The 27,417-nt window shown below is 41.8% G+C and overlaps 1 protein-coding gene across 17 annotated transcripts; it reads right to left on the bottom strand.

Annotated features, from left to right (window-relative positions):
- On the bottom strand, positions 1-27,417 carry ZNF346 (zinc finger protein 346). 17 transcript variants are annotated; one of them, XM_037823164.1, is made up of 11 exons: positions 27,044-27,249; positions 26,602-26,692; positions 25,727-25,741; positions 17,316-17,419; positions 16,690-16,782; positions 14,564-14,708; positions 10,475-10,660; positions 4,581-4,674; positions 3,694-3,862; positions 3,425-3,602; positions 1-1,424 (listed from the first exon to the last, which is right to left on the bottom strand). In XM_037823164.1, the coding sequence occupies exons 1-11, from the start codon at positions 27,122-27,124 to the stop codon at positions 1,408-1,410; spliced, it is 1,173 nt and encodes a 390-aa protein (XP_037679092.1). In that variant the 5' UTR covers positions 27,125-27,249; the 3' UTR covers positions 1-1,407. The 17 variants fall into 17 exon arrangements, with proteins under 17 accessions (XP_037679092.1, XP_037679089.1, XP_037679091.1 ...); XM_037823161.1 differs by having other exon boundaries at positions 10,475-10,708; XM_037823163.1 differs by lacking the exon at positions 25,727-25,741 and having other exon boundaries at positions 10,475-10,708.

The raw sequence follows: 27,417 nt of genomic DNA on the forward strand, positions 1-27,417 counted from the left end.
TCATGGGAGAAATTCTTTATTTGGAAATTTTGGTGACCAAGAGGCAGAGCGTAAGCACACGCATATACACCCACACACAATATGCACGGGCATTTCACAGGCAAAGGGCTAGGGAGTGGGGGGAGTGAGGGGCCTCTTTGATGCCACAAAGAGGGGCCTCTGATGGTGACACTTTAGAATTCTTGCTTGAAAGTCACCAAGAGAAATCCACTCTTAGTGAAGTCCCAGGCCACAATACACAGCAGAGATGGAAAAAATGGGATTTGGGACCCAAGGAACATCTATTTCCTCACTGCAGAAACCTGAGCCAGCTCCCCATTTCTTTCCCTGGAGGCCCCATCTGGCTCCCTGGTGCCCAGGAGTTCCTGAAGGATGGCAGGGAAGGCTAGCACCACAGTGACCTGGGCAGGGTGGCCTGCTGCACACAGGGAAGGAGAGGTGAGTACGTCTGAAGGGCAGCAAGGAACCTTTAGGCTGGTGGCACGAGGCAGCTTGCCTTTAAGGGCACTGAACCATCATGGAAACGTGCGTATGAGGGACTTTCCTATGTGACCCTGGGTCAGAGCACCTCTGATGGTAGAGGGGAAGGTCCCCACTGGAGTGCCCCATGATCCCATGGGGTACCGAGTCCTCCTTCAACTCCAGCCTGCCCTTGGCTGCTGCAGCTCCTTAGCACCATTCAGGAACTACAGAGGAGGGGCCGAAGGCTGGCAGCTCTCTGCCAGGACTGTGGTACTGCTCCAGGAGGAGACTCTGCAGTGGGCAGAAACCTGCACAATTGGCCAGCATCTGGTCCCAGGCTCAGGAGGGCCTGTCCTTTTTTGGGAGCAGAGGCAATGTCACATCAACTCCAGAGGCAGCCACTTCTACTTGCCATTTTCCACCCAGGACAAAGTCTGGCATGAGAGCTCCAGGTTTCCCTGGAGATGTCTAGAGTCCAGGTAGAGTTCTTTAGCTGTAGAGACTGGTCCAAAACCGATCTTCAGAGCAAAGATATGCTCTGGGGCCTCAAGACATATGGTCTAGAAGGGCTGGGGAAGAAAGAACACCGTCTTCCAAACTACCACTCCGTGAGACTTGAGTCCTCTCAGACTCCTGCTTCCCCTATTCTGACCTACAGGGGCCCACACCAAAAGGGAAGAGCAGGAGTGGGGGCAAACTGGGGTGGCTGATGACTTGCAATTGCCTGGACCAACCACAGGCTGTCTGTGGCCCAATCCTGCCTCAGGCCTGTGTACTCTCCTGGTGAAAGAAAGAAGAGGGCGCCAAGGCTGACCACAGTCACAGGAAGCTGGCTCACTGTTGGTCCAGCCTGGAGTGGTGGGCAGAAGTCCTTCTAAACCTCCGAGGTGGTTGAGTCTTTCTGAACAGTTTGCCCATGAATTGGAATCTGGCCCAGGGGTGATGTCATTGCTTTTGGAGACCTGTCATTTGAGAAGGAACAAAGGGACAGGGTCAGTGTGTAGCGTGGTTGTGATGGCCCTCCAGTTAGCTTATATTAATGATATTATGGCTTATCTTGGGCCTTCAGGTAATAACCACGGAGCTCTCATTCACTGAGGTCCCCTGTATGCTGGGCACAACACTGGGTGCTTCACTTCTGTCATCCCCTTTCATCTTCCTAGCAATATGGAGATTAGGATCCCCATTTTATACGCAAGGAAATGAAAGTTCAGAAAGTTTAAGTGACTTGTCCAAAGAAAGCTTTTAAAGGAAGGGTTCAGGAGTGCAGCTCATGACTTTCTACCATGCCAAACTATTCATTTACCTGGCCTCCAAGGTCCAGCATGACCTGGATGCTGCCACTTCACCAACTCACCCACTCTAAACGGCAATTCTGTAACTCTCTAGCCCACTCTCTGGGCACCTCTCACCACCTGTTATAATCTTTTTAATGGAATGGTTTAGGATCTGCCTGTGCCACCAGAGGGAGGAGCCAAAGGATCAGGGCAGCATTGTCTTGGTTCCTACTACAGCCCCAGTGCCCAGAACAGGGCCTGGTATATAGAAGGTGGAATGAATAAAAGCTTCTCTCTAATAGCTCTCCTTACTGGTCCTAGGCATTTCACATATACTAACTTTAATCTTTAAGTCAGCCTGAAAGGTGAAGCTAATTAGTTCTATTTGGTAGTGGCAGAGCAAAATGCATGGGCATTCTCTCTCTCTAAGGCTACATGGCAGGTGAACTCACTACCCCCATCCCTGCTGCAACATGAGACATGACTCCTAGGGGTATAAATCTCCCTGGCAACTTTGGACATGACTCCCAGGGATTGAGAAAATCTTCTTGACCAAAAGGGGGAAGAGAAATGAAACAAAATAAAGTGTCAGTGGCTGAGAGATTTCAAATGGAGTTGAGAGGTCACTCTGGAGGGCATTCTTATGCGCTATATAGATAATCCTTTTTAGTTTTTAGTGTATTGTAATAGCTAGAAGGAAATACTGAAGCTGTTGAACTGCAACCCAGTAGCCTTGATTCTTGAAGACAACTGCATAACTATGTAGCTTACATGGTGTGACTGTGATTGTGAAAACCTCATGGCTCACACTCCCTTTGTCCAGTGTATGGACAGATGAGTAGAAAAATGGGGACAAAAACTAAACGAAACATAGGGTGGGAAGGGGGGATGGAATGTTTTGGGTGTTCTTTTTTACTTTTATTATTATTATTATTATTTAGTAAGAAAAATGTTCAAAAGTTGATTCTGGTGATGAATGCACAACTATATGATGGTACTGTGAATAGTTGTACAGTGTGGATGACTATAGGGTATGTGAATATATCTCAAAAAAAACTATATTAAAAAATGCATGGGCGTTGAATTCAAACAGGTTTGAATCCTACATCTACCTCCAAGTCACTGTGTGACCTTGGGCAAGTCACTTAACCTCTCTGATATTAGGTTTTCTTGGGTTGTAAAATTCAGAGCTGCTGTTGAGAATTAAATTATATTGAATTAGATGGTCAACAAATTGTATCTACTATAATTACAAAAGGGGAATTGGAGGCTCAGAGAGTTTTACTGACTTGCCCCAGGGCACAGAGCTGGAAAGTGGTAGGAAGAGAACAGTAAAAAACACCAGCATTTTCCAAAGTGTTAATAATAGGAGAGGGTATATGAGAACGTTTTGTATTTTTATTTGATTTTTATGTAAACCTACAACCTCTCTAATTGAAAAAAATAATACGAAACAAACAAAAACAAAAACAAACACACATCAGCATTATCAAGTCTGGGTAGCCCCAGGGCAGAACGTGGAGCTGCCCAGGTGCTGGGCTTCTGGCTGGCACACTGCAGAAACTACTGTCAGCCAAGCTGCAAGGGAGGTAGGCTGAAACACTGCGCAAGCCCCAGGCTGGGTTGCTGGGGCCTGTCTCAACTCCATATCTAAGCCTTAAGGGCACCTGAGATTAAACACATACCCACAAATAAAGAGGAAGATCTGCAACAGTGTGGGATAGGAGACTCCAGGCAGAATGGAGTGGACCAAGGGCATTTTTGGATCCAATACTGTGTTTCCACCACCTTTAATTCATTTGGCTCAATGAGTGATGCAGAATCCATCATCAAACTTGCCTGTCTGAAACTCAGTTTCCTCATCTGTAAAATAGGGGTTATAATTCCTATCTCAGAAGGTTAGGTGGTGAGAAATAAACAAGAGGACTCACAACATCTGGCACATTATTCTCACCATCCATCTCCCTTCTGAGTGGGTTCCTCCCAGTTGGGGCCCTATCCTCATGGTGCCACCACTGCTTCTCAGTGAGATGTCCTTGGAAGAGCACAGGGGAGCCAGAGAGACCTCTGTTTGAATCATGGCTCTGCCTCTTAGCATCACTTTGAACAATGGTTGCTGATATCTGGAAAATGGGGATAATAATGATCCCTTCCTCCCAGGGTTACTGTCAGGACTGTCTGAGAGAATGTGCTGGGCATGTGGCCTGCAACACACAGAGTCTCAAGGATGGTTACCCAATTTTCAGATTATTAGGAGCTGTGAGACCAGCAGGACTCTCTGTTCATCCATTTTCTTTAAAGCACTCACCAAAATTTGTAATTACTGGCTGTTTACTTGCTTATTGTCTGTCTTCTCCCAACAGAATGTAACATCATGAGAGCAGGGACTGGGTCTGTCTGGGCCACCACCCAGAGGTTATTCAATAAACACTCTTATCAGTGAATGAAAGAACCCAGTCATATCTGGCAATGACCTGCAGAGGGAGCTCCTGCCGCAAAATTGATGGGAACAGAGAGAAAGGTTCTCCAGATCAGTGAAAAAATGCTTTCCAATCCAGCTTGCTAAAGGACAAGAAATCCAGGTACTCCAGGGGATCACCAAGGAAATCTATGCTTCTCTACTAAAACCTTCAGCCCAGGAGGTCCAAAGGCTGGGGAGAAGCTGATAGGAGAAAAACTTACAGAGGAGACACTGTTTTTTCTGTTAACCGATTTATCTTCTGTTGACTGAGAAAAGGCTGCCAGTGTTCCATTTTAGTGGAGAAGCACCTGGCTTTGGTCTGATTCAGAGGCCCCGAGCTCCCACTGCAGACCCTTGAATTTCAAAGGCTGGTTACTCACTGGTTCTTGTGCTTGAAGCCACTGACGTGAGCTTGGTACTGTTCTATGGAGTTCAGCACTATCTTACATGTCTTGCAGGGATAGCCCTTCCCAGCTGAAACACATATCAAAATCAAGAGGTTAGTTACTCACGATGGGACTTGAGGACTGCTGCTTTTGAAAGCATGTGCATGTGCAAATGCCCTTTTGAGGACTGACAGGTGAGTAAGGTCAAGTGGTCAGTCCTGATGGGAATCCCAGATGCCTCAGTGCTAAAGAGGTAAATACTGTGTACTTATGTGCTTCTGGGGTTGGGAACCTTGTCATTCCCCTCTGGGCCAGACCCAGCATAGAGCCTGGCCCAGAGTAGCTGTGAATAGAAGAATGACAGAACAAAGAGGTGACATTTGGTGTAACTGTCTTTTCCACCTTGACTGTGCTAAGTGGCTTCATTAAGGATGCTTTTCACTGAGCAGAATCTCTGGGATGGTGCCACTCTCCTCGGGCTTACCATAACAGTAATTAATGAGAATGCCTGTTATGAAAATCAATCTGTCTTTCTACCTTGGGGCTCACAGACACTCTGTCTCACTACCAAGGCTGCTTCTATGACCACGTGGCCCTTCTCTACATGGTCTAGCAGAGAGAGGAGAGCTCAGGGGCCAAGATAAGGGTGGACTCTCGGCTCTGCTTTTATGCGACCTTGGCTAAATCCCTTCCCCTCTCTGATCCTCAGCTTTTACTCAATGGCAAACCAATTACACCCCAAATTAAGATCATAATGTAATAAAAAAAAACAGCTACTGTTTACCAAATGCCTGATACATGCCATGCATTTCTTTTGATTTTGTTTGGTTCTCATAATGATCCTGTGAGGAGCATCACCCTTACTTTATAGATGAGAAAAATAAGGCCCTGTCGCATGTCCAAGAACACAGTGCCAGTTAGTGGCATACTCAGGCATGGCTGACTGCAAAGGCTGTGCCAATTCTAACATGCCAGGCACTAGCTGTACAGGAAAGCAGCTATACACAACTTCAAGGGCCCTTTCAGCTGACATCTGTTGAATCACCTGCCACTTTAAAGTGAGATCACCTCGAGTTCAAATCCCAGCTCTATCATTTCTTAGCTGTGGGACCACAGGCCAATTATTCAGTCTCTTTGAGATTTGATTTACAAAGGTGGGACTTCTCTAAGACTCAAGTTCCTCACCTATAAAATGGGTTAATAATAGTATCAATTTCATAAGGTTATTTTAATGATTTAAGTAAATACATTTGATACATAGTTGACAGCTCAAATGTGAACTCTCATAATTGTTACTTTTTCACTCTTCTAGGCTCTGCGAGTCAAAGAAGGAGGGGTGGAAAGTAACTTTTAAACAGCTTTCTGTAGCAGCTTCAGCTACCAAGGACAGTGATGATCACCTCTTCTATAAGTTGGCTGATGTTCCCAGCTATGTTTGTTTTCCTTATATCTACAGGTATTTCCTGGAACACATCCCTTGAAAGCATTTCCCTTAAGGAGAAAATTATTGCACTCAGAATTCAAGGGCCTTTTTTAGACATCTAAGGCCAGTACACATGGTTCACTGTAACAGGGAAAAGCCATCATAATGGAATAGCAAAACCACCTCTAATACAAGGTCAAGAGTGGGACCCAGAGCCAGGGTCACTGATGCTCAGCATACAACAGCCCACTTATGATAGACTAAGCACCAAGCATCATGCCAGGGCTTTGTATGTTTACGTCCTTGGATCTTTACAACAAACCTGCAAGACACATGGTTATCACCTCCGTTTTTCAGAGCAGTAAACAGGCTCACAGAGTGAAGTGGTTTAGCTGGGTCAGAGCTGGGATTTGCCCCATGGTATGACTGTGCAGACCCTGTCCTTCCTTCTGTACCACAGATCTCTGGATTCTCCTAGGTGACTTGTGAGGTGGAAGATCTCAGCACACCATTTGCTGATCTGTAAACTAGATTCAACTCCTCATTTGGGGAAACTAGAATTTATTGGTGCTTCTAAGAAAAGGGGTTTGTTCACTGAATTTTTTTCTCTTAAATTTTTAATTTTGAAATAATTTCAAACTTATGGGATAGTTGCAAAAATTTTACAAAATCCATGCAGTGAACTCCAACATACTCCCTCTTTCCAAAAAACCAGATCCACCAATTTTAACATTTTGCCACATTTGCTGTGAATGAATCTACCCATCTATCAATACATCTGTCTGTCTATTTATCCATGTCTCTATCTAACTTTCTTCTGAACATTTGAGAGGACACTGCATACATCATGCTCTTTGAACACACACTTTCATATACATTTCCTAAGAACACGGATCTTCACTTTGTAACCACTGTAAGTGCTGTTATCAAGTTCAAGAACTTTAACACCGATACAAAGCTTTCAGTCTATATTCCAGTTTTTCCAAATGTCTCAATAATGTCCTTTTGGGCCTTTTTTGCCTCCATTATTAGATCCAGTCCAGGATCATGTATTGCATTTAATTGTTACTGTCTCTTTATGTGCTGGTTTGGATATATTATGCCCCCCACAAAAAGCCATGTTCTTTTAATCCAATCTTGTGGGGGCAGATTTATTAATCTTTTTGTTTAGTGTGTGACCTCTTGATTGAGTGTTTCTATGGAGATTTGACCCTGCCCATTCAGGGTAGGTATTGATTAGTTTATCGGAGTCCTTTAAAGGAAGCTGCACAGAGAGCAGAGACATGAAAATGCCATGGGATGTGCTAAGCCAAGGACCAGATGTTTGACAACACTTTGAGATGCTGGCTGAGAGTTTGCTCTGGAGAAGTTAAGAGAGGACAAAACGCCCCCAGAGTAGATGAGAGAGACTTCTGGAGAGATGCTTGGGAGCTGACAGAGATGCTCAAAGATGCTTGGAGTTGTGGACAGAAGGATGTTTGGAGATGCTAAGCTAAGGACACACAGGAGCTGAGAGAGGAGCTGAAACACACTCCAGTACAAGCAGATACCAGCCATATGCCTTTCCAGCTGAAAGGTGTTCCAGCCACCATCAGGCATTCTTCAATAAAGGTATCCTCTTGTTGATGCATTAATTTGGACACTTTTATGGTCTGTGGACTGTAAATTTGTAACCAAATAAATTCCCTTTATAAAGCCAATCCATTTCTGGTATTTTGCATAACAGCAGCATTAGCAAACCGGAAGACTTAAGTTGCTCTTTTTTTTTTTTTTTTTGTAACTGCAGAAACATATATACAACATAAACTTCCCCATTCCAACCACACTCAAGCATAGCATTCAGTGGGATTAATCACATTCATTGTGTTGTGCTACCCTCACCATCATCCATTACTAGAACTTTCCCATCTCCCCAAACAGAAACCCTTGACCCATTATGCATTAACTTCCCTTTCCCCCTGTCCCTTACCCCTGGTAACCTGTACTTTACTTTCTGTCTATGCATTTGCATATTCTAAGTATTTCATGTAAGTGCAATCATGCAATATCTGTCCCTTTGTATCTGGCTTATTTCACTCAACACAATGTCTTCAAGGTTCATTCTTGTAGTAGCAGGTATCAGAACTTCGTTCCTTTTTAAGGCCAATATTCCATTGTATGCAAATAACATCACTGAATTTTCATCTCCTTATTGTTTTACATGCTTGATATTCTGGTTTACCTGGGTGAGTTTTATTAAATATGTCACTAGAGCTGATTTTTAAACATCTGGTTCATTTGGAAAGGCGCCTGTATCAAAAGGATGTTACCTGTCTCAAGTTAGCTGAAATTTTCCTTCCATGCCACTTTCCTCTCCTGCCAGCTACCCCTTTATTCTCTTCTTTTCACTGCCATATCTTTTGAAAGAGCCATCTACACTTACTCCTTCATTTTCTTGCTTCCCAATTATTTCGCAATTACCCCCATGCTCCTGCCCCACCCCCCAAATGCTCTTTCCAAGGTCAATGGTGGTTTCCATGTATCTAAATGTAACAGACCAACTGATGCTTTATTAGGAGGCCTCATCATATTTGACCTCTCAGTAGCAACTGACAGGACTGATTACATCATCCTTTTCCAAATTCTCCCAGCCCTTGGCTTTCAGCATGCCACACTCTTTTTTCTCCTTTTCTGATTGCTCTTCTTGGTCTATTTTGCCGGCTCCTACTTAACCCCACCATTAAACACTGGCATGCCAGAGCACTCAATCCTACACCATCAACTCGTCCCTCCCTAAACTCTCTAAGGGATCCCATTCATTCCTCTGACTTCAATTACCATCTATTAGGCTAAAACATATGAAATTACCAATATTCAATAGTTTCTGACCTATCAAAATGGCAATTTCATAGATTCTACCTAACATATAAAGAAAACACAATTTTTTCCCTCTCTAATCTAGACCTCTCCTTTGAGCTCTGAACATCCAACTGCCTATTTAACATCTCTGCCTGGACGTCTCATGGCCATCTTAAACTCAATCTGATAAAATATGGTCACCCGTGTACTTGTTTAAGTCCCAAACCTTGGCACTATCCTTGACTGCTCCCTTTCCCTCATCTCCCACATTAGATGGCCAAGACCTGACCACACTACTTCCTATGGACCTCTGGAATCCATCTACTTCTGCCCATCTCCTCCACCGTTCCCTTAGTCCAAGCTCCCAACAGCTCTAGTGTGAACACTGACCACAACCACATAGCTGGTCTTTCTCCACTACCCGTCCACCCCATTCCAAACTATTCTCTACATTGCAGCCAGGATGGTCTGTCAATAATGCTTAACTGTCAAAGGCTTCTCTGCTCTTAAGGTAAAGGTCCAAATCCTTCACATGCCCGCAATGCCATGCCTGGACACTTGCTCATCTCCCAGCTGCACTCTCCCCCTTGCCCTCTGGAAGGACTGCCTTGACCCCAGCCCTGCCCATCTGAAGTCAGTGCCCCTTGTTTTATGGGCCATAGTATCCCATCCGTGTTCTCTTCTAAGGCTTGTTGCAGTTGTAATTATTTGCTCAATGCCTGTCTTCTCTGCTAGACTGTAATCTCCATGAGAACAAGGACAATAACTGTCTTGTTAATGAGCATATGTACAATGTATGGTACTTAACAGGAAAGAGCTCAAATATTTGTTGACTATAAGTGATTTGAATGAATTTAACAAAACCTGTCCTCTGTATAGGGGTTGAAGAAGATGGAGGATCAGCATGGGGCAGAGAAAGGACACTTGCTCTGTGTGGAAAGCAACGGCTTAAATACGGGGAGAAAGTGACAGGGTGAGGGAGAGAAGCATTCCAACCACCCACAGTGGATGTGAGTGCCCTGGGGGGCTGCAAGGATTTGGCTGCCAAAATGATCCTCAGGTTTTAAGTTTGGGTCTTCTTGAGTAATTGTAAACCTATGAGAGAAATGTTAGGCCTGGCGTACAAAACAAGCTCCTGTTGATCTGCCTGGTGGATGCTGCCTCTGCCTCTGTCCCTGGTGGGTGGGATTTGGACATTCTGGGTCATCGCATCTGAAGAGGCCCATACTTGCCATGAGACACTCGCCAGGGACCCTGATGAGAACTATTCTCTGCTTCCAACACAGAAACTGACCTGGGTTTTCAATGTTGGCTCTGGCTCTGTCCCTCCCTAACATGGGACCCTGGGCAAATCACTTCATTTTTCTGATCCTAATGTCTTCACCTGTAAAATGGGGATAATCAAACTTGCACAATGAAGTTGTTTTGAGAATTAACTGAGGTAATATGTGGAAGCACCAGCCTAAGGCCTGGGCCATAGCGGCCATTGGTAAGTTAGATGACTGACTGAATGAACAAACAAGCAAGGTGCAACTGAAGCCAGCAGGAAGAAATTAAGCTGCTAACAAACTTAAGTGCTCTGGCTCCCCCTGCAGTCTGCTCTGGGTATAAGCTGGGTTCCCCTCACCTGAAGAGTCAGCGACAGCAGGGTCCGCCAGCCGTCCGTAGTGTGCCATGAGTTTGAGCTTGGTCTCCTGTTTCCTGTGTTTCTTGCCCACATAATGTTGTTGAGCCATGACAGGGTCATTGAAAGTTGCATGGCAGAGGCTGCAGAACTTGTCTGGGTCTATGATATCTCTGTTCTGGTGCAAGGCTAAGGTGGAGGCCACAAGGAAAGGGTTTGTAAGGCGTTTCGACAGAGCTGCGGTGAGAGAGTTCAAACAGAAACTATGAAAAAACCCAGAAAGTGCCAGGCTTTCGACATGCTGAATGGAAAGAAAGGCTGAAGTCACTAGTTATTCACACTTGCAGATGTGACACTGCCTGTGTGAATCACACAGTGAACGCCTTCTCTAAGTGGGAAAACTGGAAGACAAGGGCAACCCAAAGAACGGCTATCTTGTTTGGCAGCTTTAACTACTTTAGGCACAAGTCCTGATTTTTTCATATTCTAAGGTGAATCTGAGCTTCTGCTATCAAGTTGCCAAATTATAACAGAGTGGGGTTTCCATACTTTCAGTCTTTTTATCTCTCACAATTCCCTGGAACTTCATGGTAAGTGGGACAACAGTTTGGGTATTTTATTCTCATCTTCAAAGTATCCCAGTTACAGAGTTGGGAGCTTTTATTCCCATCTTCAAAGTATCCCAGTTAGAGTTGGGAGCCAATGTATAGGTGCAAAAATTGAAGGCCTGAGAGCCTGGAGTTCATACAGGGTCATTTAGAAAAGGCAGTTGTACTAGGGACATCTTTTAGACTATACCCTTCTAGGCTGAGTGGGGCAGGGGAGGATGACAATAACATTGAGTTACATGCTTTATCTGTACATTTTCTCCTTTAGTCCTCATAATCACCCATAAGGGAGATCATTTTGCTACCTTACAGAGAAAAACCAAGGCTCAGAAGGGTGAAGTGCCTTGCCCACATGATCACTGAGCTGGTGAGTGAACCCAGGTCTGGGTGACCCTAAAGCCCATGCCCTCTTTACAATGCCAGGCAGAGTATGGAAGGAGACCTGAGGACTACAGCTCATGCTTTCACTTTCAGAAACCATCCTTGACACTGGCCAATGAACTCAGTTAATCAGAGCCTGTTTGGGCCAACTACTTCCTGATTTGACTGTAGAATGTGCCCTATGGCCTTATAAAGTGGATGCCCAGATGCACTGACAAGTCCACAGGATGTGACCCAGGCCCCTCCCTGCCAATGGTGGAGGGGGTGGGGCTCAGCAGCACTCAGAGACAGACAATGGCACAACCTGCTCAGATGCTCTTTCAGCCTTGTACCACATCAATAGTGGCGTTTTGACAATTTTCAGCAAGCCAAAAGAAACTTGCTGGCTTTTCCAGTATACTGCTCTTCTGGTACAGGGAATCTCGATTCCCTGGCCATTGCTTTTATTTCAGCTAGTCACTTGAAAAGTAATGTAGATGTAGAATATTTAATAATATGAGAAAATATTCAGTATGGATCATTGAGTAAAAAAAGCAGGTTATAAAACAGTTTCTTTCTTATGCCTCAATTTGTAAAACAACAAAAGCCACACAGGTTATGCATGGAAAGAAAAGACCCAAACCATAGACAGTTAAAGAGTGCTTTTGTTTTCTTTTCCCAACCTTTCTAAAATGAATGCAGACTTTTGATATCAGAAAAGGGATAATAATGGTTGTTAAGAGATACAGGTCATTCTTTAAAAGATGTTAAAGAGAAGCAAGAGGTGAATGGTTAACTAAACCCGGAGGATCTGCTTAAGGGGCTATTAGGTTTCCCATAAAAATAAGAGTAGAGGGGGTCTTCTCTAGGAAGTAATATGAAATACGGAAAGGGCGTTCTGTAGGGATGTTCACTGTAATGTTATTTAAAATGCCAAAAAACCACTAGAGGAAAGGTTAATTGTGGTGTGGTGGGATGTTATGTAGTCACTAAAAATGTTTATGCAAAAGCTTTTAATAACATGGGAAAATATACTATATTAGAAGAAAAAATTATAAGAGAAAATTTTATATAAAATATGATCATACTATTGAAAGATATATGCATAATTTATACGCATATACAGGTATTTTGAAATGTCTCCAACACATTAACACTGTTTCTCTCTTAGAAGTAGGATCTGGGTGATATTTTACTGTCTTCTTTATATCTTTTGCATTGTTTGAACCAGATAAATTCATAAGTAAAAGAATGCACTGTTTTTATAGAAACAATAAAGTATTCTATGTTTATATGCACATATACTTAGATTTAATCTATATCTATCTATATATACAACAAACAAATATACACATAGATAAACACACACTTAATAAAAGACTAAAAGAGAAACAGTTCTTTAAGATGTTAACAGTGATTATCTCTAAATGGTAAAATTATAATTTTTCTTTCACTTATCCATATTTTCCATGTTTTCTACAACATGCTTGTATTACTTTCATGTTAGAGAAATGTTTAATTTCAGAACTAGAGCTATAGATTCATGTAACAAATGGAAATGTGCTTAAACTACAAAATTAAATGGGGGTAAAAAAGCAGGACACAAATGGTGCATGCACTATGTGAAAACGTATCTGCATGTGGCAAAGGCCGAAAGTGAATATGGAAAATAACCTCGTGGGTATGGAATCTTTGGGACCAGGCATATTCCAGGTAATTTTCCCATTTGTAGAAAGATAAGTATGCGACCTTATAAAGTTTTGTCCTTAAGCTAGTTTCCCTTGGGCCTAATGCTTAATCTTTTCTGTGCCATGATGGATAGCTCAGCATTGACTTTACACAAAAGCAATTAGTACTGGTATGGCTTAATGATGAATGAACTATAAGCAAGGCTGTGACATGCTCCAAGTGGTGGATGCCTGACCAACTCCTCATTTTATTGGGTGGGGGGAGGGGGAGGGTGCGTTTCCATGCAACCTTGACGATGGTGATGATGACAATAACAAAAACAGCTGTCATTTACTGAGCATCTATTAAGTCCTACATGCTGTTCATACACTATTTCATCTTCACATTCTATGAAGTAGATAGTATTATCCACATCTTATAGGTGAAAAAAACAGACACAAAGATGTTAAGCCACACAGATGGTAAATAATGCCAGGATTTAAATCTGGGTCTCCATGATTTCAAAGCCCATATTTTGTTGTTTCATACCATGAATAACTAGTTTTGGGTGTGGTAGGGGATAATTATGAGTGATTTTTCACCCTATCATCAAAGCCTTTCAAAACATTATTTTTTTAATAATATAGTAATATTAAAAAAAGGATAGTAAGTGTTATAGATAGTATAGTATACTCCTTGGTCCAAAATAAATATAGAAGCAAATATTACCGAGAAGAAATTAAATAAAGGTCAAAGAACTTTCATTTGACTAATTGCAGAAATTTCAATTGACTAATTGCAGTGAGCGGAGGTTAAAAACCCCAGAAAGCCAGTAGTTAATGAGATGAAAGCAAGGGCTGAGCCCCAGTGGTGACAAGACAAAAGGGGCTATTTTAGAAGTCACTGCACTGAGAATGAACTCAGAGTGGCTGCCAACAGAGCTTACTGGGAAATAGTGGCAGCACTGAAGAATGCAACTTTGAAAAGCAAGTCCCTCATCTTGAGGAGAACAGTTGGCTTTTGAGGATAAAAGTGAACAGGGCATAACCTGAGCACTTGAAAAAGACAAGGATTTGGCTTTCAACTTGGGACACATGGTGATAAGGGCAGGCGGATCTGGGAGGGAAAAATCCAAGAGGGAGAGGAGGGGATAGAATACTCTCACCGTGTGCATGGCCTGGAGGACTGTGGCACTCCTGAGTTATAATTAACAGTCAGGACAAAACCTCGGGGCTAAGAAGCTTCCATAGAGAAAAACTGATGTAACCAAAGAAAGGGAGACCAGGTCAGCACAATTCTGAAGCTGCATTTCAGTGAAGTGGGTTTACTTTGATATTTTTGAGGGCTTCTCAAAAGCAATTCAACCTCTCCAAGTCTGTGGCCCCAGTGAACACCTGGCATTGGAGCCCCAAGGACAGGAAGGGTCCCATATAGCACTACTCAGGAAAACCAGTACCTTCCACCTTAGTGGATTGCTGCTTCAGCTTTAAGTTCTTTGCGTGGGTCTTCCCCAGGTAGTGCGACTGGGCCACAACAGGGGAGGAAAAGGTCATGTTACAGATGGGGCAGCACTGGTTCTTGTCTTTGCTTCTGCTGCTCTTCTGGTTGGGAGAGAGAACAGAGGTCTGATCATGCCACTGTCTGGCCAGAAAATTTTCCACGGTTCCCACTGCCCATAGGAGAATGGGCATTCAAGGGCCCTTTACAAGCTGACCCCAACCTACCTTTCTGGATTCATCTTCAGCTATTCATCCCAGGTTCTACTCACCATTTCCCACTTTGTTCTCTGACACTTCCTTGCTTTGCCTGGGCTGTTCCTGATGCCTAGAATGCTTCTCCTTTCCTGCCTGGCATATGCCTGCTTAGCCTTCAAGGCCCAGTTTAAATATCACCTCTTCTGGGAGACCCTTATTCAAGAAAATCATTCAGCAAACAATTATCAGGACTCTATGTACAGAATATTCCACGAGAATTAATCTTGTTCCTCCTCTGTATTGCTCGAGTGTTCTAGCAGACACCTATCACACCACTGGTCTCCCTAAACTGACATTGTCACAGCTCAAGAGACTCTTCTGAGAACTAAAGTGCAACACTTGGGCATGGACTGTTTAACTCATCTTTTGCTACCCCTAGCACCCTGCTGGACTCTGGCACACAGTAGATGCCTAAGGTTTGTTAAACAAGCAGAACCGTGGGTTTTATTTGTTGATTATGATTAGGTAGAAAACAACATATTTCAAGCTTATATTTAGGGCTCCCACCCTCTCTGAGGAAGTCTGATCTGTAAGTAGGGTATTTACTCTAAGATCGGGTTTCTCAGCCTTGGCACTATTGACATTTTGGGCTGGATAATCTTTGCTGTGGGGGGCTGTCTTGAGCACTGTAGAACATTCAGCAGCATCTGTGGTTTCTACCCACTAGATGTCAGTACAAGTCCTCCAAGTTGTGACAACCAAAAATGTCCTCGGGGACAAAACTGCCAGACTGAGAACCACTGCTGATGTAAGGTAATCCTCTACCTAGATCAGAAAGGAGAATGAGGCATGGACATTCATAACCCCTTATAGATACTGGCTTTTCCTAATCCTTGCATATATGTGATCTCATCTGAACTGCTGGACCACCCCAAGAGGTGAAGGAATTGAGGTGCAAAGAGGTGAAGTGACTTGCCCAGGTCACAGAGTTGACAAGTGAAAGACTCAGGATGCTTAAGTTTCTGAATTCTAAATCATAAGGAGAAGGGCAACCAGTGGATGATTCCAGTGATGCTGGAGAACGGACGAGCAACGCCCTTCTAAACCTGTGGCCACTATGATAGGAGGAAGCAGTTTTCAGAGTAAACTCCTATTTACTAAGCATCTAAGAGGGACTGGAATTTTACTCCACTATACTCTTAAGAGGTAGGAATTATTAGCTCCACTTTAAAGATTCAGAGCAATTACACAAAGTCACATAACCAGTAAGTCAGAGAGCCAGTAAAGGGCCTGTATCTGCTGATGTCTTGCCCTATGACCTTTGCAAGGCTTCCCGTGGAACAGAAATAATGGTACCCCCAGGAAGAGGTGTTGTTTTAGTCTAATTCTCACAGTATTTCTGAGCCAACAGGCAAATGTGATTATTTCTCAGTCAGAGCACACATTTGCAGAGGTGTTCCACTTGTTTATTCAAAACGTCAAGTGCCAAACTCAGCATTTCCCCCTGATCTCAAGAAAGCCAACAGCCTGGCTTCCTTCCATTTTTTCTCCTCTAGTAGTGAATGGGCAGCAAATTGTTCTGCTCCAGCAAACCCCTGGGTGGCACTGTATAACAATGTCTCCATTTACTGAGGCCCTACTATGTGCCAGGTTCTGTGCTGGGTGCTTTTTATAAACCCTCCCTCATTTCATTTGCAAAAATCCTAAAAGATAGTTGGCATTAGCATCCTCATTTTCACAGAGGAAGAAATCAAGGCCCAAGTCACATGACAGGGGCGGGATTTGAAGTCAAGTCAGTCTGACTCAAAGACCATGCTCTTTCCACCACACCAACCTGCCTGCTGGCTTCATCAGGAAGCAAGCAGTCTCAACATGGCAGCTGTATTACCTGATCTGAGTCTAGCTTCTTCGTTTCCCCCTTTAATGTCTCCATTCCATGGATTGCTAGGTATCTCTTCACTTTGTTGGCATGTTTTTTGCTCTGTAAGAACCCAGGAAAAAGATCAAGGATAGCCAAATGCCATTTCATTTTCTAAGGCACTCAAAAACACTTTAATAGATTTTCATCTGATTCATCCTCACAAAAACTTCTGAGAAGAGGGTGGGGGAAGAAACCTAGTTTGAGTTCCTTCTCTGTGCAAGGCACTTCGCACGCTGTCCAATTTAATCTTCACAACAAATCTAGGAGAAAATTATCATCTCTATCTGACAGATGAGGAAACTGACATCGAAGATGGTGAGGTTTCTTGCCCAAGATGAGTAGCAGAGCTGTGATTTACACTCAGGTCTATTTAAAGCCAAAGCTCATACTTTCTGCTATACCAAGCTGCAAGGGAAGATACAAGTATAACAATCCTGGTTTAGAAGGGAGAGATGAGTCAATCTTCAAGTCACAAGCCAACATGCACAGAGGCAACGTCTGGGTAGCTAAGAAGGAATTACACTTTGCTGTGTGAGCCAGGGAGAAGTTGGGGCTCTGGAAAGTAAAGCAGTTCTGGAGGTACAATGGCATACCTGGTAATGGGCCAGCTTCTGGGACTCAGAAATGAGCAAGGCACAGCAAACCTTACACTGGGTATTGGTGAAGAGACACTGGTTCTTCTGGATCATGTGCTCCACTACAGAGGGGAAAATAAAAAAATGTTAGAGTTAATAAACATCTGTCTCAATAGCACTGTCTTTGAATCCTGCCTCAAATGTGGTCAATGAACACTTTCTTATGCCAATAAACCTCTGTTACCCTTTCCCTGTTTCCTTGATGACTTAGGCTATGTTCTCATATCTATACTATTACTTTATAAATTTATGGAAGCTTTCTTTTTTTTTTATTTTTTATTTTTATTTTTTTTAATTAAATTCAGTTTTATTGAAATACATTCACACACCATACAATCATCCATGATATACAATCCACTGTCCACAGTATGATAACATAATTATGCGTTCATCACCACAATCTCTCTCTGAACATTTTCCTTACATCAGAAAGAATATGGAAGCTTTCTTTGCTGAATATATTTCTTTAAAAAGGATACTTTAGATCTTTACCTCAATTCTAGCCAGAAATGGTACCAGAAGGCTTGAAGCATGACTAAACTACTTTCTATATTCCAGCTAATGGTGACCCTTGCTAAACTATAAGAACCCACTATTCTTTGGGTCTAGATGCAGCCTCAGAATCTTCAATTCAACTTTATAGAAATTCACCAATTGACTGGAGTTGGTCCTTAGGAAGGGTTGAAAACTTTTTGCTACTCTGCTTATTGGGAGGCAGTGGGTTTCTAGGTCTAGCTATGTTTGGAAAACAGTATATAACAAAAGATTCTAGGAAAGGGAGGCTGGATATAAGCTGCACATGTGTCAGGCTAGGTAAGCAGTGTAGTCCAATGAACAGGATGATCTACAAGAATTAACTGAACAGTTAGTCCCATTAAGGTCACTTAGCTTTGGCACACATATCTAACTTTTTGTGAATCCACACAGCTGATGGTCTCAAGAAGTTTAAATTTTTATCATATGAGAAAGGCATAAAGAAAGAAAATGTAAGAGCCCAGATGATATGGCATTAAAAGTTTCATACTTAGGACAGGTATAAAAAAGGACCAAATGGAAATCTGGAATTGAAAAGTACAATAAGTGAAATGAAAATTTTACTAGAGTAGCTCAACAGCAGATTCAAAACAGCAGGAGAAAGAATCAGTGAACTTGTAGACAGGTTCATAGAAAAGATCCAGTCTGAAGAACAGAGACAAAACAGAATGAAGAATAATGAATACAGCCTCAGAGACCAGTGACACAATATTAAGTATACCAACATACATGAAATGGGAATCTCAGAAGGAAGAAAGAGAAAGAAAGGGGCAAGAAAAAAATTCGAGAAATAATTTTTGCAAACCCCTCAAATCTGATGAAAGACATTAATCTACACATTCAAAAATCCTGACAAATCCAAAGTAGGATAAATACAAAGACCTACACCCCCACAGTTCAAATCAAACTGTTGAAAGTTAGAGAAAATCTTGAAAACAGCAAGAGAAAAATTACTTATCATGTACAGTGGAACAACAATGAGATTAATGAGTTAACTTCTCATCTGAAACAATGGAGGCCCAAAGGCAGTGGAATGACATATTCAAACTTGTGATAAAGAACAAAACTGTCAAGCGAGAACTCTACATCCAGCAAAACTATCCTTCAAACTTTTTGCTAAGTGAAAGAAGTCAGTCACAAAAGGCCATACACTGCATGATTCTATTTATATGAAATGTCCCAAACAGATAAATCCATAGAAAAAGAAAGAAAGAAGGGTAGTAGTTGCCAGAGGTTAGGGTGGGGGTCGGTGGAATGGAGAGTGACTGCTAATGTGTACAAGATTTCTTTTGGGGTGATGAAAATATTAGATAATGGTGATGGCTGCACTACTCTGTGAACAGACTAAAAACCAGGGAAAAGTCTGAATATTTCAAAAGGGTGAATTTTATGATATTTGAATTATTTATCAATAAAGCTATTATTTTAAAAAACCTATCCTTCAACAATGAAGGCAAAATAAAGACATTTCCAGATAAACAAAGGCTGAGAGAATTCCTTGCTAGCAGGCCTGCCTTACAAGAAATTCTAAAGGAAGACTTTCAGGCTGAAAGGAAGTAACACCAGATGGTAATTTAAATCCACAAGAAGAAATAAAGAACACTATAGTGGTAAACATACGGATTAATGGAAATACACAATATTGTTTAAAGCAAAAATTATGACACCATGTCATTAGGTTTATAATATACATAGATGTAATATATATGACAATGATAGCACAAAGGAAGAGGACAGAATAGAGCTATATTATAGAAATGTTTTTATATTTTACCTGAGTTAAGTTAGCACTACTCTGAAGTAGACTGTGATGAGTTAAGAAGCACATTATAATCTCTATAGTACCATTAACTAAGTAACAGAAACAAACAAACAAAACAGGGGAATTAAAATCGTGTACTAAAAGACTTAAATGAAAGAAGCTACTGAAGAAGGAAAGGAGAAACAAAGTAAAAATCTGTATTTCCTAAATGATTTTTCTGTAAACCTATAGCTTCTCTAATTAAAAGAAAAGCAAAACAGAAAGGAGACAAATAGAAAATGGAAATCCAGCCATATTGTAATATAAGTAAATGTGAATGGTTTAAATACCCCACTAAAAGGCAGAAATTATCAGACTGGATGAAAAAGAAAGAGCCACTCTATGCTGTCTATAAGAGACACCTTAAATTCAAAGATACAAATAGGTCGAGAAAAAAAGAATAGAAAAAGATATACCATACAAAAGGAATGATAAAAGAGCTAATATAGTTATATTAATTTCAGACAAAACAGACTTCAGGACAAGAAATATTATTAGAGACAAACAGGGATATATTATGACAAAAGAGGCAATACATCAGGAAGACATAAAAATTACAAATATATATGCGTCTGACAGTCTCAAAATGCATAAAGAAAAAACTGATAGAATTTAAAGGAAAAATAGACAAACCAACAACAACAGAGATTTCAATATCTTACTCTCCATAATTGATAGAACAATTAGAAAATCAGCAAGGGTCTAGAACACTATGAATACTATTAACCAACTTGACCCAAGTGACATATATAAAACACTCCACCAACAACTGCAGAATACACACTGCTTTCCAGCACATGGAATAATCTCCAGGACAGACCATATGCGAGGCTATAAAACCACTTTAACTACATTTAAAAGGACTGAGGTCATATAAAATATGTTCTCTGAACACAATGGAATTTAGTTAGAAATCAACAAGAAGAAATCTGAGAATTCCCCAAATATTTGGAAACTGAACAACACAGGTCAAAGAAGACATTTCAAGGGAAATTAGAAATTATTTTGAACCAAATTAAAACAAAAAACACAACATATAGAAATGTATAGGATGTAGCTATAGCAATGTTCAAAGGGTAAATTTATAGCTTTAAACATCTCTATCAGAAAAGAATAGTCTCAAACCAATAACTTAAGCTTCCACCTTAAGAAACTAGAAAAGATCAACAAAATTGACAAACTGTTGGCTGGACTGACCAGAAAATAAATAAACAGAAGATACAAACTATCAAAATCAGCAATGAAAGAGAGCAGGAATTCCTAGAGGAATTTAAAGGATTTACAAGGGAATATTACGAACAATTTTATGCCAAGAAATTAGACAACATTGATGAAGTGGTCAAATTCCTAGACATAAATCACCAAAACTGACAAAAAACCTGAATATATCCATACCAAGTAAAGAAACTGAATTAACAATTAGACATCTTCTCACAAAGAAAAGTCCAGGTTTGGGTGGTGACTTCTATGAAATATTTTAGGAATAAATAAAACTAATCTTTTGCAAACCTTTTCAGAAAATAAAGGAGGAAGAAACACTTCCAAATTCATTCTATAAGGCCAATATTTCCCTGATATGAAAGCCAGACAAAGGTATCACCAAAAAAGAAAGGTATGGTCTAATATCCTATTTCATGGATATAGAAGCAAAAATTCTGTAAAAGTATTAGCAAACCAAATCCAGCAACACATAAAAAGGATTATACATCATGACCAAGTGGGAAAATGCAAAGTTGCTTTAACATTTGAAAATCAATTAATGTAACACACCATTTCATAGAATAAAGGGCAAAAACCACATGACTACCTCATTAGATGCAGAAAAAATATTGGACAAAATCTAGATTCATCACAAAAGCTCTCAAAACTAGGAATCAAAAGGAACTTTCTCGAACTGATAAAGGACATTTACTTAAAAACCTACAGCTAATATCATACTTAATAGTGAAAAACTCAATGTTTTCCTCCTGAGATAGAAGGCTCATTCTTACCACTTTTATTCAACATTGTACTGAAGGTTCTAGCCAGTGCAATAAGGCTAAAACAAAAACAGAAACACAACCTGATTGGAAAGGAAGAAGTAAAACGCTCTTAAATTGCAAATGACAGGATCCCCTCTGTAGAAAATCCCAAGGAATGCAAACACACAAACTATGAGAACAAACAAATTTAGTAAGGCTGCAGGACACAAGATAATACATAAAAATCAATTATATTTCTATACACAAGCAATGATCAGTCTGATAATGAAATTAAATGAACAATTCCATTCACAATAACATCAAAAAGAATGAACTACATAGGAATAAATCTAACAAAAGAAGTGCAAGACTTGTACACCAACAACTACAAAATGCTTCTGAAAGAAATTAGAGGTCTAAATAAATGGACAGACATTCTGGATTGGAAGACTCAATAGTGTCAGACTAGCAATTCCCCCAGAAGTGAACTATAAATTCAACGTAATGTCTATCAAAATCCCAATTTTTTAAATAGAAATTGACAAACTGATCCTAAAATGTATATAGAATTGAAAAGGACCTACGAGGATAGTCAAATAATTTGGAAAAAGAACATAGTTGGAGGATTTACACTGCCAGATTTTAAAACATGCTATAAAGCCACAGTTTCGTCTTACCTATCAAGACAATTTAGATAGGTATCCAGGTCAACGGGAACAGAACGGAGAGTCCAGAAACCCTTACCTTTATGGTCACTTGATTTATGACAAAGTTATCAAGACAATTCAACATGGAAAGGACAGTCTTTTCAAAAAATGGTGCTAGAACAATGGGATAACCCAACCCCCCAAATTTAGACCCATACTTCATACTTAACACAAAAATTAACTCAAAGTAGCTCATAGAACAAAATGTAAAAGTTAAAACTATAAAATTTCTAGAAGAAAACATTAAAGGAAAATCTTTGTGACCATGGGTTAGGAGAAAGAGTTCTTGGATACGACACTGTGCCAGTTTGCATGTATTATATCCCCCAGAAAAAGCCATATTCTTTAATGCAATCTTGTAGGGGCAGATGTATTAGTGCTGATTAAGCTGGAACCTTTGGATTAGGCTGTTTCCATGGAGATGTGACCCACCCAACTGTGGGTGATAGCTCTGATTAGATAATTTTCACGGAGGCGTGACCCCGCCCATTCAGCATGGGCCTTGATTAGTTCACTGGAGCCCTATAAACGCTCAGACAGAAGGAGCTCACAGCTAGTTCAGCTGAGAGACACATTTTTTTTAATCTTCATTTTATTGAGATATATTCACATACCACGCAAAACAAATCGTACATTTGATTGTTCACAGTACCATTACATAGTGTACATTCATCACCTAAATCAATTCCTGACACCTTCATTAGCACACACCCAAAAATAACAAGAATAATAATTAAAGTGAAAAAGAGCAATTAAAGTAAAAAGAACACTGGGTACCTCTGTCTGTTTGTTTGTTTCCTTCCCCTATTTTTCTACTCATCCATCCATAAACTAGACAAAGTGGAGTGTGGTCCTTATGGCTTTCCCAATCCCATTGTCACCCCTCATAAGCTACATTTTTATACAATTGTCTTCGAGATTCATGGGTTCTGGGTTGTAGTTTGATAGTTTCAGGTATCCACCCCCAGCTACCCCAATTCTTTAGAACCTAAAAAGGGTTGTCTAAATTGTGCGTAAGAGTGCCCACCAGAGTGACCTCTCGGCTCCTTTTGGAATCTCTCTGCCACTGAAGCTTATTTCATTTCCTTTCACATCCCCCTTTTGCTCAAGAAAATGTTCTCTGTCCCATGATGCCAGGTCTACATTCCTCCCCAGGAGTCATATTCCACATTGCCAGGGAGATTCACTCCCCTGGGTGTCTGATTCCCACGTAGAGGGGAGGGCAGTGATTTCACCTTTCAAGTTGGATTAGCTAGAGAGAGAGGGCCACATCTGAGCAACAAAGAGGCATTCGGGAGGAGGCTCTTAGGCACAATTATAGGGAGGCCTAGTTTCTCCTTTGCAGCAACCGTCTTCCCAAGGGTAAATCCTATGGTAGAGGGCTCAACCCATCAAACCACCAGTCCCCTATGTCTGTGGGAGAGACACATTTTGAAGATGGCTGTTGGAAGATGACACTGACATTTTGGAGAACACTGTTTTGAAATGCAACCTGGGAGCAAACAGACACCAGCCCTGTGCCTTCTGAGCTAACGGAGGTTTTCCGAATGCCAATAGCCTTTCTCCAGTGAAGGTACCTGATTGTTGATGCTTTACCTTGGACATTTTATGGCCTCAAGACTGTAACTTTGTAAAGAAATAAACCCCCTTTATAAAAGTCAATCCATTTCTGGTGTTTTGCAGAAGGGCAGCATTAGCAAACTGGAACAGACATGAAAAGCACAAGCCATGAGAAAAAGCTGATAAATTGGATTTCATCAAAATTAAAAACTTCTACTTCAAAAGGTACCATTTAGGTGATTGGAAAAGCCATATGGACCACACTCCCCTTTGTCTAGCTTATGGATGGATGAGTAGAAAAATGGGGGAAGAAAAAAAAAACGGCACCCAGTGTTCTTTTTTACTTTAATTGAACTTTTTCACTTTAATTTTTATTCTTATTATTTTTGTGTGTATGGTAATGAAAATGTCAAAAATTAATTTTGGTGATGAATGCACACCTATATAATGGTACTGTAAGCAACTGAATGTACGCTTTGTTTTGTATGACTGCATGGTATGTGAATATATCTCAATAAAAATGAATTGGAAAAAAAAATACCATTTAGGAAATGACAAGACAAGCCACAGACTGGGAGAAAATATTAGCAAATCATCTATTGGATAAAGGACTTGTATTGAGACTATATGAAGAACTCTTACAACTCAAAAGTAAGAAGACAATCCAATTAAAAAATGGGCAAAAGATTTGAATAGACATTTCTCCAAAGAAGATACATGAACGTGTAATAAGCTCAACATCAATAATCCTTAGGAAAATGCAAATGAAAATCACAATGAGATATGAGAACAAATCCACTAGGATGGCCATAATCAAAAAAGACAAAGCAAGTGTTGGTGAAGATGTAGAAAAATTGGAACTCTCATACATTGCTGGTGGGAATGTAAAATGTTGAAGTCATTTTGGAAAAGAGTTTGACAGCTCCTCAAAATGTTAAACATAGAGTTACCACATAACTTAGCAACACTACTCCTAAATATATACCCAAGAGAAATGAAAACATTTGTCTACACAAAAACTTGTACACGAATGTTTATAACAGCATTATTTATAAAAGCTCCAAACTGGAAACAATTCAAATGTCCATCAACTAATGAACGGATAAACAAAATGCGGTATAACGAGGTAATGAAATTCTATTCAGCAATAAAAGGGAATGAAGTATTAATATATGCTACTACTTGCATGAACCTCAAAAACATGCTAAGTGAAAGAGCCAAATGCAAAAGATTACATGTTGTATGATTCTATTTACATGAAATATCCAGAAAAGGCAAATTTATAGAGACAGAAAATATCAATGTTGCCAAGGGCAGGGGGTGGGATTTATTACAAATGAGCATGAAGTAACATAAAGGATAACAGAAGTGTTCTAAAACTGGATTGTGGCTATGGTTACATGGCTATACTTTTACTAAAAATGTTCACTTGTATATCTACAATGGACGAATTTTATGGTCTGCAAATTATAACTCAATAAAGTTGTTTAAAAAAGATGACCAAAGTGAGCAGAACTTGGTGTTACAAGTATTTATCTGGACCTCATATAAATATGGGAAACGTGACATCAGAAAAATGGCCTAGGTCTTAACCCTGTACATTCACACACACAATATACAGACAGTTTACTTTTTGGAGCACAGCTGCTGTGTTCTTTGCTTTCAGGTCCAAAGGCCAAAGGTCACTTTTTCTTTGTGCACCCCCAACCCTTAGCTACTCCTCTTCACTGCACCTATTATGCTATACTATTGTTTCTGCTTCCTGAACTTCACTGCAAGCTCTTCCAGGACAAGTTCAGTCAGTACCTTCCTCAGTCAGTCCTGGAAACAGAGCAGACATCAGAACACATCTGTCAAATTAAGGAAAGGAAAGCTGGGGTGGCACAAGATGGTTCCAAAAATATTTGGAAGCATGAGACAGGAGGCCCAGAAATAGTGTACATATTAATTTAGGAGTCAGCCTAGACTTCTTTTTACCCTGGAAAAGGGTACACCAGAGTATAGGTTGTGCAGTGCCCCAAATTTAAACATATCTTCCTTGGATGTAGTCAAAAATTCAATTTTCTGTCAGGGCAATAAGTTTGCAAACAGCATATTAAAATTTCCAAATTAGTCTGCTCAGCAAGCAAAGAAATGGTTAGAGAAACCTGATTTCCCTGCAGATACCAGACAGGATGAGCAGCCTAGCATGCTCTTGCACATCTGGACTAGAGCTGCCTAGCTGGCTCTACAAAGAACTACAGAAGGGTCACACAACCAGGTCAGGTCAGCTCTAACTCCTCCTTCTATCTCCCATCTTATCCAGGTGCCAGGTCAATCAGAGTAGGTGGAAAGCATCAGCCTAGAGGTGACCCCCAAGCTGGCCTCGTATATACTCTTGTTCATGACTTTAGAACATGCATCGGATACAAAGCTGGAGCCAAAGCATACCCAGGCGAGGGCCCCCATTTCAGAAAAGGGGCCCAGCAAGTAGAGGCCAGACACCTAGAAACTAGGGTAAGCCAGGGCTCAGTCAGCAAGGCCAAAAGGAACAGACGAGTATGGAGAAGGCCTTCAGGAGCCCCCAGAGGGGTCAGGCTTGAGAAGTGGGAGGGCAGGAGAGAGAAGAGGAGAAACTAGGGGTGGGGGAACTTGAGGCCAGGAGATGTGGGGAATAATCAGAAATGGTGAGAGCTACTCGCCTCGGCTGCGGGTCTGCCGGGGAAGGGTCTGTGGGCCTCCAAGACGGTGTGGATGGGGACCAGAGTCCTGGAGCTTGGGAAGGGCTGCACTCTAGTGGGTGAGAAGGAAGGGGACAAAACCCGAGGCTTGAGAGTGAGAAGGTCCTTGACCTTTTGCGCGCAAGGGGGTCTGATTCTTGGGGACCCTGGGGCGCGAGGGCCTTATTCTTGGGGCGCCGCAACCTTGACTTTCGGGGGCGCCGACCCACAGCATCGAGGCCCCGATGAGGAGCACGAGTCCCGGAATGCCCGGGCGCGTCACGCCAGGGGGCGGGCCGGGCGCCAGGGGGTGTGACCGTGGAGCCGGGGTCTAGCTCGCGGCTCCGCCCGGCGCTCCCGCCACGCCCCGCGGGGCCGAGCAGGCGGGTCGGGGGCTTCCTGCCTCCCAGGTTCCCGGACTCACCTTCCTCCCTCCCCACCGGTTGGGCCCCGGATACCGCTTCCCACAAGCGGCGCGCCCTCTCGCGGTCGAAGCGCACCCCATCCGGCTCCCGGCCCTCCCGCTCTTCCAAGCTGTGGTATGGCCCGGACCCTCCGCCGTCCGTGGCCTCCACGGTGCCCAACGCGGAATATTCCATCCTCCCCGCCAGCCCTAACCGGCCGAGAGCCGCTCACGAGTCTTGGTCTCGCGAGATGTGGGACGTCGGCGACTTTGCGCGGCCAACAAATCTCGCGAGGTTTAGGCGCTGCCGAGCGTGCCTTAGGCGCCATCCTTGGTACTCCTTTAGATTTCTTACCTCTTCGGCCTCAGAGCGGGTTCTGCGGATGAAACAACTG

Source organism: Choloepus didactylus (assembly GCF_015220235.1).
Source record: "Choloepus didactylus isolate mChoDid1 chromosome 11 unlocalized genomic scaffold, mChoDid1.pri SUPER_11_unloc1, whole genome shotgun sequence".
NCBI lineage: Eukaryota > Metazoa > Chordata > Mammalia > Pilosa > Megalonychidae > Choloepus > Choloepus didactylus.

Excerpts from the sequence above, each read along its gene's own strand:
- ZNF346 (XM_037823161.1), bottom strand. The coding sequence starts at position 27,124 with ATGGGGTGCGCTTCGACCGCGAGAGGGCGCGCCGCTTGTGGGAAGCGG. Across the intron at positions 26,693-27,043 it reads ACCGGTGGGGAGGGAGGAAG|AGTGCAGCCCTTCCCAAGCT; the intron begins GTGAGTCCGGGA and ends CTCACCCACTAG. Across the intron at positions 3,603-3,693 it reads ACTCAGAAGGGAGATGGATG|ATGAGGAAACTGAGTTTCAG; the intron begins GTGAGAATAATG and ends CCTATTTTACAG.